The following is a 12,970-nucleotide window of genomic DNA, read 5'->3' on the forward strand; positions in this document are numbered from 1 at the left end:
TTTAAAGCACTTTGTGTGCAGGCAGGAAAAAGGAACCCCAAACCGCACAAATGAAGCATAACTTATTAGGCAACAACAGGGAAATGTTTCATGCCACTTCTCAGACTCTGGTCTTCCAGATGTTTTGGACTCCAACACTCAGAATCCCCAGACAGCAAAGTCAATGATCAGGGACATTTGCAGCAGTTGTTTTATATCACAGCAATTGAGATGTTCTGTCTGTTGCATGTAACTGGATTAAGAACTGTGAAATAATAATAATAAAAGAACATAGAAGGTATGGCCAAGAAATTAGCTTTTTGTTTGTTTCAATTGTGGAAATAGGATGAGTGTTGAGTGCTAGGAGCCAGCTTTTATTTTATTTTATTTTTGTTACACTGAGTTCTTGGCTGTGCATTCCGGCAGCTGTTGGCTCTGATGTCAACTGCATGATAAATCTGTTCTGGGTTTCAGTCCAAACTTTATAAAGGAGCAATCCAAACTACTGAACCTTATCCGCAAAGTAGCTTTAATATCTTGAGTAGTCTTTATCAATTCAGCTTAAAGCATGCCAAGTTGGAGTTGATCCCATATTAACCCAGTGCTCTCTAGCTCAGGTCCTCAGGCACTGTGACTACAATTCCTATAAGTTCTCCCAGTGATAAAAATGATTCAAAATATCATCTGCCTAATTAGCCACAATTATAAATGCCATACAGCTCAGGGATTCTAGTTGTTGGAGTCAAAAATATTAACTTTCTTAAGCTTGACATTCAAGTATATCCAAAGAACTCCCTCTGTTTCTGAAGAACATCTAGTTAAGTTATTTTCATCTCCTGATTAGACTACTGCAAGGCACTATATGTTGGGCTACCTCTGCCCTGAACTATGGTGGAGGCTCCTTCCTTGGAGGCTTTTAAGCAGAGGCTGGATGGCCATCTGTCGGGGGTGCTTTAAATGCGATTTCCTGCTTCTTGGCAGGGGGTTGGACTAGATGGCCCAAAAGGTCTCTTCCAACTCTACTATTGTATGATTCTAGGGCCAGCCAACACCTCTGAGCAAAGGATTCCCCCAGGAATCAGCCAGGCCTTGAAGCTGCAAAGCTTTTCAGTGCTAATCAAGGTGATCAATTGCAACATTCCAACAGGCAAGAGTTCTTTCTCCCGCCTTAGACATTATTCCACAGATATATAAACCCCCCTTGCCTAGTCTCCAACAGGCCTCACAACCTCTGCGGATGCCTGCCATAGATGTGGGCGAAACGTCAGGAGAGAATGCTTCTGGGGTATGCATGGCCATACAGCCCGGAAAATTGACAGCAAACAGAGTGGTTCCGGGGTTGTTGTATGTATTCCGGGCTGTATGGCCATGTTCCAGAACTATTCTCCCTAGAGTGGTTCCGGCCATGAAAGCCTTCCGACAACACAACGTGCCATGACTTTTGGCAGGCTGCTCTGGTTCCCACTCCCAGAATGGCAGAAAGCCACGGGCTGCTCGCCTGCTTTGCAAATGGGACCCATCCCCACAGCAAAGCCCCGCGCGAGGGGGCTTTTCCTCTGCATCCCACGTGTTTCTCCGCCAGACAGACCGATGTCTAAGCCTGCTGTTCCCACTCTGCGCCTCCCTCCCTCTCGCTGCATCAGAGCGGAGCCAAGGCAGCAGCAGCAGCAGCAGCAGCTCCGTCTCCCTCCCTCCCGTCCTGCACATGCCTGCCCCTTCCCGCCGCCCTTCCCTCCCTCTCCCCTCCTCGCGTCGGATCTTCCAGAGCCAGTCCCCGGGGGCCAAGTGTGGGAAGCGTCGAGTTTCCGCTCCGTTGGACTCTCCCCGGCCGCCTCCCCCGCCTGGTGTCCAGGAGGCGGCGGCGGAGAAGGGATCCAGCGGCAGGAGAGGCAAGATGTGTTCGCCTTTTTGTGTATAACCTTGCCTCTCCTGCTTGCTTCCAAGCCTGGAAGAGCGCCCCTTTCTCTGCCGCTGCCTTGCAGGAGGGGATGCCGGAGAGAAGCCGGCCGGACCTGGTCCGGGGAGATGGAGCGGCTGCTGGTCCCGGCGGTGCGGCTCCTGCTGGCCTCTTGCTGGCTCCTGGCGCTGCTCCCTCCTCCGGCTGAGCCCGTCTGCCCAGAGCCATGCGACTGCCAGCAGCAGCAGCACCTCCTCTGCACCAACCGGGGCCTGAGGGCCGTCCCCAAGGCCCTGGAGCCCCACGACATCCTCACCTACAGCCTGGGAGGCAACTTCATCGCCAACATCTCGGCTTTCGACTTCCACCGCCTGGGAATGCTGCAGCGCCTGGACTTGCAGTACAACCGCATCCGGACCCTGCACCCCAAGGCCTTTGAGCGCCTGGGCCGCTTGGAGGAGCTTTACCTGGGCAACAACCTCTTGGCAGCTTTGACACCAGGCACCCTGAGGCCCTTGGCCAAGCTGCGCATCCTCTACGTCAACGCCAATGAGATCGGCTACTTGAGCGCAGCATCCTTTGCCGGGTTGAGCAGCCTGGTCAAATTGCGGTTGGATGGCAACGCCTTAGGTTCCTTGGGGGATGCCACGTTTGCGGGGCTGACCAACCTGCTCTACTTGCACCTAGAGGCCAACCGTATCCGCTGGCTGAGCCGCAACGCTTTCGCCGGCCTGGGCAAACTGCGTTTCCTTGACCTGTCTGGGAACCAGCAGAGTTCGTTGCGCCATCCGGACACTTTCCGGCCTCTGCAGTTGCTTAGCACCCTCCTGCTCTCAGGCAACAACATCCAGCAATTGGGGAAAGGGCTGTTCCAGCACCTAAACAGCCTGGCGAAATTGTCGTTGAGTGGCAACCGTCTGGATTGGTTGGCACCAGACGCTTTCGCTGGGCTAGCGGCCCTCAAGGAATTGCACTTGGAAGGAAACTTACTGAGCCAACTGCCACCCCATCTCCTGCAGCCGCTCCGCAATCTAGAGGTGTTGGACTTGAGCCACAATCGGCTGCTTGGCTTCCGTCCTGATGCCTTTGTGCACTTGCACAAACTACGAGAGCTCAGTTTGCAAGAAAATGCACTGGTCACAGTCTCTGGAGACCTCTTTGCCTCCAGTCCATCTCTTTACCGGTTGGAGCTCGACGGCAATCCCTGGAGCTGTGACTGCCGCTTGCGAGGCTTGAAGCGCTGGCTGGGCTCCTGGCACTCCCAAGGAAGGCTCCTGACTGTCTTTGTGCAGTGCCGCCAACCCCTCGCCCTGGCAGGGAAGTACCTTGATTACCTTGAGGATGTGCAGCTCCTCCCTCCTGCAAATGGAACTTCTTGTTCCGAGGAGTTGGCCTCTCCTTCCCCAGACTACCGAGGGAACAGCAGCTTCAGCCCCCTAGCTGAGAAGCTCAGCTCCCTGCCTTCTCTGTCACCTATGGTGGCCTCCCAGAACATGGTCGCCTCAGTGCAGGAAGGAGGCAACCAGGGTATTGATTCAAGCCTTACAACGACAGGGCCTAGCTTGCTTCTTAGTACAAGGCCACTTTCTCCTGACCCAGCTTGGCCTAGGAGGGCAGGAAAACACTACCTGGTTTCTTCGGTGTCTGGGACGCCACCGCTGGTCACCGACCCCTGTGATTTCAACAAGCTGTTTCTGTACAACTTGTCAGTGGAGGCTGTGAGCACCAATGCTGTCACTGTGCGCTGGGGGGTCCGCCCCCATCGCAGTCCTCGCTTGCTAGGGCCTGTGCGCTTCCGGATCCTCTTTGATCGCTTCGGAGCGGCGGTCAAATTCCAGCGCTTTGTGTACATCCCTGAGTGGAGTGAGCCAGTAGCCACGTTGCAGGAGCTGCATCCGGATACTCCTTACTTGGTCTGTGTGGAGGGAGTGATGGGGGGCCGTGTTTGCCCTGTGGCCCCACGGGACCATTGTGCAGGGCTGGTCACCTTGCCAAAAGAGGGTTCAGGGGCAGCATCTGCTGTGGCAGGTGGGGCCCGAAGCTTAGACCAGCAGCTCCTCACCCTTGTGCTGTTGGCAGTCAATGCGCTGCTTCTCTTCCTGGCCCTGGCAGCCTGGGCCTCCCGCCTGGTGCGGAAGAAGGTGCTGGGCTGCCGACGGCGTAAAGCAGCATCACCGGTACATGTGAGGCAGATGTATTCAACCCGTCGACCCCTTCGCTCCATGGGCACTGGCGTCTCTGCTGACTTCTCTGGCTTCCAGTCCCATCGTCCGCCTCGGAGCGCTGTCTGTGCTCTCAGCGAGGCTGACCTCATTGAGTTTCCTTGTGAACGCTTTATGGACAGTAGCGCAGGAGGGAACAGCAGTGCCCGGAGGTTAGAGGATAACCTCTTGCAACGTTTTGCAGACTAAAGACTTAACCCAGGTTACATTGGGATTGAATAGCTGCTGGTGTTATGATTTGGGAATTGTGACCTCTGTTGGCTCTGTGGAGGTCTGCCGCTGGTATGCAAAGTGGTAGTTTATCAAACCAGGGGTTCTGTTTCTAGAAGAGAATAAGCCTTAAAAAGCCCATATGGCTTTCTGGGGATTATTGAAGGTCACATTTACTTAAGGACCGCCATCTCTTAATGAGGGACCAAATCTAGTTACCAGGGGATTCCACCACTATTCTCGATACACCACTATTCTTTGCTCTAGCTGCATAGGCACTACTGGTTCCTGACCATGAGCCAATGGGAATCAATATGAGCAAAATCTTTGTTAGTTGAGTTCCACAGCAATCCAGTCATCAGTTCTAATACTGAGACATCTCTGTCTTAACCCCTAATCTGTGGACATAACTTAGTATTTATCAAGAACTTTGATAATAAGAGTAAAGTGGCAGCAATAAGAGTAGGTGGTTCTACATGAATGTTCAGTTCACAGCTGGGCTGAATTTTGTGCCTTTCAGGAGGATATCTTCTGCATCACACAGGTATGGTATTTTGATACCAATTTAATTCCTACCATGCTGTCCAAGAGCATACTGGGGTTTGTAGTTTGGTGAAAGAATTGTCTCCTAGAGAACTGCAGTTGAGGAGCTAGAGCTCCCAACGACAACTCTTTATTGATTAGTCAATTTTGTCCCTCAACAAACTACGAATAGCACTGTGAAATGGGATACACTCCAGCCTTCCATCCAGACTGCAGAATTATATCAGCTTCATACCACTTTCACTGTTGTTGCTCCATCCTATGGAATCCTGGGATTGGTAGTTTGTTGTGGCACCAATGTTCACTAACAGAAGGATCAATATTTCACAAAATTACAAATCCTAGACTACCATGGCATTGGGCCATAGCAGTCAATTTGTTATCAAACTGCTATAATTCTACAGTGTGCATACAGCACAGGTTGTAGTCTTGCACCACTTACAATGCCATTTATATGATCAAATTTGAATTCATAGGACTACAAGCTGGTGTAGCTATTACTCCCGCTTTTTAAAAAAATTGTGTCAGAAGTGACATGAGAACATTCTGCAAGTTGCTTCTGGTGTGAGAGAATTGGCCGTCTACAGAGATGTTGCCCAGGGGACATGCAGATGTGTTACCTCCCTTCTGGGAGGCTTCTTTTATGTCCCTGCAAGTTAGAGCTGACAGATGGGAACTCACCCCATCTTGCAGATTTGAACCGACAACCGTCAGGTCAGCAACCCAACCTTCAGGTCAACAGTTCCGCTGGCACAAGTGTTTAACCCATTGCGCCACCACGGCTCCCATTACTCCCGCTGAGTAAACAGTTTACTATGTTGGAGGAGCATTAGCACAAATCTTCAACTTATATGCCCCCTTTGAACAAATGGATGCCAATCATTCCACTGCTACTGCCACCAGGGATATGTTGGCACCGCTGGGCATACATTTCATGCATATGGACAATGGATAGAGCAGAGATCGTGGCAGTGTTCATTCATACAATGGTTCCCCAGGAATGAACTGTGGAGGACAGCAATGTCTAAACTGGCCCTAAGAGGATATAGAATGAAAGCTAGTGTCTGGCTCAACACACAATTAAAATTAATATTTCAGATGCTGATATCAGTCATTGTTGCCTTTATTTAAGATGAGACAGGTTTGCCACTCTTTTGACAAATAATGTGAACACAAATTACTACTGTGGCAGAGAGACTATTCTTGAATTTTTAATATTAAACACTGACTTTTAAAACTTATTAGCTCTAGGGTCTTGGACCAAAACATTATCCCCTTGCCCTCAAGAAGTGCCTTGAAAATGAATGTTTAATATGAAATTAATTTGAAGACTTTAGAATGGTGCTTTTTTATACTGACTGGGGCTTTTTAACTGAATGAATGTGAGGTGTTTTAATGTATGTTTTGTGTAAGTATGCAAATAATGGTTACAACTCATGTTGTTTTTGCAAGCAAGACTAATTGTCTGACACCGCTAGGAAAAAATAACATTAACCAAAGTTTGTTATACTTTTTTTTAGAATGACTTATTTTTACAATGGTCTTGAATAAACACTTTTGGTACTTCTGTAGCTCAGAATGTTTTCCTTTTTCTTCTTTTTATGTGTCCTATAAATGTAGCTAGGAAGTCACGTGCGGACCTTGATTATGAATGGTAGTTATAAGAAACACCAGAATACTGTTTTGACCTTCAAAAATAACAATTATAACAACAATAACAAAAACAATATAGCCCAGAATTGAACATACAGTAGAGTCTCACTTATCCAACATAAACGGGCCGGCAGAACGTTGGATAAGCGAATATGTTGGATAATAAGGAGAGATTAAGAAAAAGCCTATTAAACATCAAAATAGGTTATGATTTTACAAATTACCGTATATACTCGAATATAAGTCGACCCGAATATAAGCCGAGGCATCTAATTTTACCACAAAAAAACTGGGAAATCATTGACTCAAGTATAAGCCAAGAGTGGTAAATTTCAGAAATAAAAATAGATACCAATAAAATTACATTAATTGAGGGATCAGTAGGTTAAATGTTTTTGAATATTTACATAAAGCTCAAATTTAAGATAAGACTGTCTAACTGATTAACTGATCTAACTGATTAAATCATTCTCATCTTCTTCAATGTAAATGTGCTTATGTATCCTTTTAATAATAATAGAGTAAAATAATACATGTAATAATATTAATAAATACAGGAAAATAATACATGTAATAATAAATGTAATAATAATAATAATAATAATAATAATAATAATAATAATAGAGTAAAATAAATGTAATAGTAGCAACAATAATAGAGAAAAATAATAAATGTAATAATACCAATAATAATAGGGAAAAATAATAAATGTACCATATATTCTCAAGTATAAGCTGACCCAAATATAAGCCAACCAGGACCCTCACCTGAGTATAAGCCGAGGGGGGCTTTTTCAGTCTTTAAAAAAAGGCTGAAAAACTAGGCTTATACTTGAGTATATACAGTAAGCACCAAAACATCATGTTATACAACAAATTTAACAGAAAAAGTAGTTCATTACACATTAATTCTATGTAGTAATTACTGTATTTACGAATTTAGCACCAAAATATCACAATATATTGAAAACATTGACTACAAAAATGCGTTGGATAATCCAGAACGTTGGATAAGTGAGACTCTACTGTATTTAAATTCTCGTGCCATTTAATGAGCCTCCTTGTGGACTGTATTTATAGAGAGGATGTTCCTTGTCTATATATGGATTTTCCATTCATAGTTTTGGGTAGAATTCATAATTCAGGGTCTTTGGTCTTTGATTTTCATTTATAATCATCCTTTCTAGAACAGGGTTGTTTTAACAGAATTCTGATTAGATTTCTTTACAATCAAAGTTTTGGATGCAAGAGTTTATACTGATTATAATTTGAGTAGATAGGGAGAGGAGACAAGTGCCAATGTTATCATGTTGATCTTTTCCCATTTTCCTGTTTTGGTATTTTGTTGTTTCCTTGTGAAAATCTTGAACTGTATTCTTATGACACCTTCAAACTTTTTAAGCAGAAGGTTGATTCACAGTCCCTCAGACTGTTGGAAGGACCAGACTATAGGTTGAAAAAAAACATGAACAAATTTGTGTGCAAATTTTAGTGCAAAAATATTGAAATAATAATACAATATTTAAAATGAAGAACAATTGTAACCAACATAAACTTACCAATACAGTAGAGTCTCACTTATCCAACATTCACTTATCCAACATTCTGGATTATCCAATGCATTTTTGTAGTCAATGTTTTCAATACATCATGATATTTTGGTGCTAAATTCGTAAATACAGTAATTACTACATAGCATTACTGCATATTGAACTACTTTTTCTGCCAAATTTGTTGTATAACATGATGTTTTGGTGTTTAATTTGTAAAATCATAACCTAATTTGATGTTTAATAGGCTTCTCCTTAATCTCTCCTTGTTTTCCAACGTATTCGCTTATCCAGCGTTCTGCCAGCCCGTTTATGTTGGATAAGTGAGACTCTACTGTATTTCCATGGGAAGTGTGGGCCTGCTTTTGGCGTATGAGATAGTCAAGTTAATTATGATTGTTGTTGTTGTGTGCCTTCAAGTTATTTCAAACTTAGGGTGACCCTAAATCTAAAGTTTGGAGCCCCGGTGGCGAAGTGCGTTAAAGCACTGAGCTGGAGACCGAAAGGTCCCAGGTTCAAATTCCGGGAGTGGAGTGAGCGCCCGCTGTTAGCTCCAGCTCCTGCCATCCTAGCAGTTCGAAAACATGCCAATGTGAGTAGATCAATAGGTACCGCTCCGGCGGGAAGGTAACGGCTCTCCATGCAGTCATGCCAGCCACATGACCTTGGAGGTTTCTATGGACAACGCTGGCTCTTTGGCTTAGAAATGGAGATGAGCACCAACCCCCAGAGTCAGACATGACTGGACTTAACGTCAGGGGAAACCTTTACCTTTACCTTAAATCTAAAGTTTAGGCTGGGGTCTGGGTAAATGACCTTGGAGGGCTGTATCCTTAGTTCCTTAGGGGTCCCCTAGCATATGCTATCTAGTCACTTTCCCGGTGGCACTCCATGTCTGTTAACCAAATAGCACATTAACTTGTGGAATTTCTTCAGAATTTCAGCAACCAAACAAACAAATTATGAACCTTTCCAATGACCAATTAAAAATTAAGTATGCTACATGCAAAATACATAAAAGAGGGCAAACATGTGTTATGACAAAACTATGTTTTAATTACTTGTTGGAGCACCTTTTCTAAAATTGTGCTAAACCTATACTCTGGTTTTACCCTGTTAATACAGGCATTGTTTTGCTCTCAAAATATACATTCCAGCTCTAAGGTGGGCAGAAAATAATTCTGTAGTAGGTCTGTAAGGATATCAGACTCCAAATTGTTTAAGAAGAGAGAGCACAAATAAAAAGCTTCTTGACTCGCAATCTGAATTAATCTGTTGAAATTATGGAAGCTCACCTGAAACATGGAGCCCCTGGTGGGACAGTAAGTTAAACCTCTGAGCTGCTGAACTTGCTGACCGAAAGGTCGGCAGTTCGAATCCAGGGAGTGGAGTGAGCTCCTGCTGTTAGCCTCAGCTTCTGCCAACCTAGCAGCTCAAAAATATGCAAATGTAGGTAGATCAATAGGTACTGCTTTGGCGGGAATGTAACGGTGCTCCGTGCAGTCATATCAGCCACATGACCTTGGAGGTGTCTACGGACAATGCCGACTCTTCGGCTTAGAAATGGAGATGAGCATCAACCCCCAGAGTTGGACATGACTAGACTTAAATGTCAGGGAAAACCTTTACTTTTACTACCTGAAATACATTCTTGGTCTAAAGTATGCAATCTTTCCCTTAATTCTTCTAGTTGCATCTTTCTGTTTTGTATCTGAATCCAGCCTGTTGATCTGGAGAATTTCAGCAAAATTGCAGAATCCTGAAGTCCATACCATGTCAGTTTTAATGTTGCATTATTTAGGACAAGACAGATATAATAATGTGTAAAATGCCTTTTCCTTTCAAGCGTATCAGACCAAAGGACAACACAAGCCAGAAGTCCTTCGAAAGACCACTATCAGATGCTTCTCTTGAGAAATTAGAACTTTTCAAGTAACAGAAGGCTCCTTATTTGTTATTTTTAAAATAAAAAAACCCTTTTGCTAATTGCTAACTGGAAATTTTTGAAACTTTTTTCTTTAGAATGCAGCCTGCCAATGAATCAAGTCCTTGTCTTGACAGCATGGAAACAGAAGAAACGGTCACAGCTCCATATCAACAAGGGGTGCACTGGGGTAGAGAAGGAATGTCAGTTTATTGAGATGCAGTCCTCTCAAGCATGGGAAAAATTGCTTGCCCCCTCCCATGTGCATAGCAATGAACGCAGGCTCACAACAGATGTGTACAACACACAAAATTCCATTCCATCTGTGTAATTTGAGAACCAGACACTGGAAAGCAGTGATACCATAATTCTAATACTGCTTGAAGGAAGCAATAGTCACGAGTTAACATTTGCTTATTATATATTATGCCATAGTGTCAATATGAATTGTATAATGTTCTTGAAGCATATTCAAGAAACTTACCTACTTAGGCAATCCCTTGTTGTCCGAGTATGATGGCCTTCCAAGTGCAGTGTCTTGGCATTGGATACATAGATGACTGTAGAGCCCTATTCTTGACCCACATGTTCTTCCACAGTGAGGACATCGGTTTCCAGGTGGAAGGCGGTCTCATTCAGGGTTGGCTTGATGCAGCTTCCTCTCTTTCACCCTCAAATTCCACAGCACTGCTGGTCACAGCTGACCTCCAGCTAGAGTGTTCAAGGGCCAGGGCTTCCTAGTTCTCGGTGTCCATGCCACAGTTTTTAAGGTTGGCTTTAAGCCCATCTTTAAATCTCTTTTCCTGTTCACCAACATTATGTTTTCCGTTCTTGAGTCAGTCCCTTTCTAGGAATCTCTAGGTCCTCCAGTGTGACTTGGTGGTCGACTGCTGATGGAATTTGATCATACATTTGCACTGGAGGACCAAGAGAGACCTTAATAATCAAATCCATGAATACTAAAAAATTAAACTGCAAATGTGCGTCTTCATATCCCCTTAGTTCAAAAATGAATTGCAGATCTTATGTTGTCAGAACAGCATACAAAAGGGAAAGCAAACTGAGGCCCCATCTACATTGCAATATAGAGTCTCACTTATCCAACACTCGCTTATCCAACGTTCTGGTTTATCCAACACATTTTTGTAGTCAATGTTTTCAATATATCATGATATTTTGGTGCTAAATTCGTAAATACAGTAATTACTACATAGTATTCCTGCGTATTGAACTACCTTTTCTGTCAAATTTGTTGTATAACATGATGTTTTGATGCTTAATTTGTAAAATCATAACCTAATTTGATGTTTAATAGGCTTTTCCTTAATCCCTCTTTATTATCCAACATATTTGCTTATCCAACGTTCTGCCAGCCCGTTTATATTGGATAAGTGAGACTCTACTGTAGTCCAATTTCTGAATCCAGATTATCTGCTTTGAACTAGATTATAGGGCAGTATAGACTCATATAATCCAGTTCAAAGAAGAAAATCTTGGTTCACAGACTGGATTATATCATAGTGTAGATCCAGCCAGATATATTTGGAGAAATTCTGTATGCACAGAAAAAAATGTGGAAAGGTTAAAAATATGTCTGGAAAAAACTGTGAACACTTAAGTAGCTACAGAATCCTTTGTGCCTGGACCGGAATAACAGAAAACTGAGAGAATGGCAGGGAATGCAGTGGTGTATCCTGAAAGAAGGTATGTCTGGTTGATATGCTATATAACACTGCTTCTTAAACTGTGAGTCCTAGCTCAAATGGGGTCCCCTTAGCTCAATGTTGAGCTCCCTAAAACTTTGACGTAGTGGCTGTTTTAGGCATTTACACGAATCTGTTCTGCAGTGTTTACAGTAGACTTTGCAGAAGATACTTCCTTCATGAAAAGAAAAATATGCTTGTTTAGCAAGCTTTGCAAGTGCTGATTCTTATCAGTAGTTGTTTGATTTTTATACCTATATACATGGGGTCATGTAAACATTTATCAGGCCAAAGGGGGTTACAGGTGGAACATTTAAGTAACCCTGCTATATAGGAACCTTCCTGTGAATATTTCAATATTTTTAATATATAAAAATATAAAATATATAAAAATATAAAAATATATTTTTAATCAGGAGCCTCCGGTGGCCTAGGGGATAAAAGCCTTGTGACTTGAAGGTTGGGTTGCTGACCTGAAGGCTGCCAGATTCGAATCCCACCCGGGGAGAGCGCGGATGAGCTCCCTCTATCAGCTCCAGCTCCATGCGGGGACATGAGAGAAGCCTCCCACAAGGATGGTAAAACATCAAAAAAAAATCCGGGCGTCCCCTGGGCAACGTCCTTGCAGACGGCCAATTCTCTCACTCCAGAAGCAACTCCGGTTGCTCCTGACACGGAATTTTTTTTTTTAAATGTAAACTTGGTCTTGAGTGATCACCACCAATGCCGAGACTGAGAAAAGTGTCCTTTATATTCATGCTTGTGATTGGAAATTCCATTTTATAGCATTTGTAGTCATTATATAGTCTTTGTAGTTTCCAGATTGCTGTAGGAATATGTATTTTTTTTAAAAAAAAAATTACAATATCATTATTATAATGTTAGGGAAAACATCTAGTTCCACATAGTCCTTAATGTGATGCTCTGGAGACCTCACAGTTATACAGCTGTTGGATCTAGCTATTATGGTCCTCATTTGATGAAGTTATGGATGTCAGTAATACTAACTATGGCTGGTGGCATGGGCCATGATGGTACCTGCTGAGTAAAAGATCCAGCTACTCCAGCCCCATGAGAGAGGCTACACACAACAGGGGATACGGTACAGCCCTTCTATTGTATCCCTGAAATTATCCGGTCTTCTCTTTTGTCCTAGCTGGTTAAGTAAGTCTGTCCCTTCGTCAGTGTAGTTTCCATGTTTCAATCAAAAGTACACATTTAAATTAATGAAAAATACTATGTTTTTAAAAAACACAACCTTAAAATATATATTTCTGTTGTTTCTATGT

The 12,970-nt window shown here is 43.6% G+C and overlaps 1 protein-coding gene across 1 annotated transcript; it reads left to right on the forward strand.

Annotated features, from left to right (window-relative positions):
- The first annotated feature begins 1,394 nt into the window (after nucleotides 1-1,394).
- On the forward strand, nucleotides 1,395-6,422 carry tril (TLR4 interactor with leucine rich repeats). The gene has a single exon (XM_003224921.4). It carries the CDS (start codon nucleotides 1,414-1,416, stop codon nucleotides 4,285-4,287), a length of 2,874 nt encoding a protein of 957 aa, XP_003224969.1. The 5' UTR covers nucleotides 1,395-1,413; the 3' UTR covers nucleotides 4,288-6,422.
- Nucleotides 6,423-12,970: the final 6,548 nt, after the last annotated feature.

The sequence above is a fragment of the Anolis carolinensis genome, chromosome 6, assembly GCF_035594765.1.
Source record: "Anolis carolinensis isolate JA03-04 chromosome 6, rAnoCar3.1.pri, whole genome shotgun sequence".
NCBI classification, from domain to species: Eukaryota; Metazoa; Chordata; class Lepidosauria; order Squamata; family Dactyloidae; genus Anolis; species Anolis carolinensis.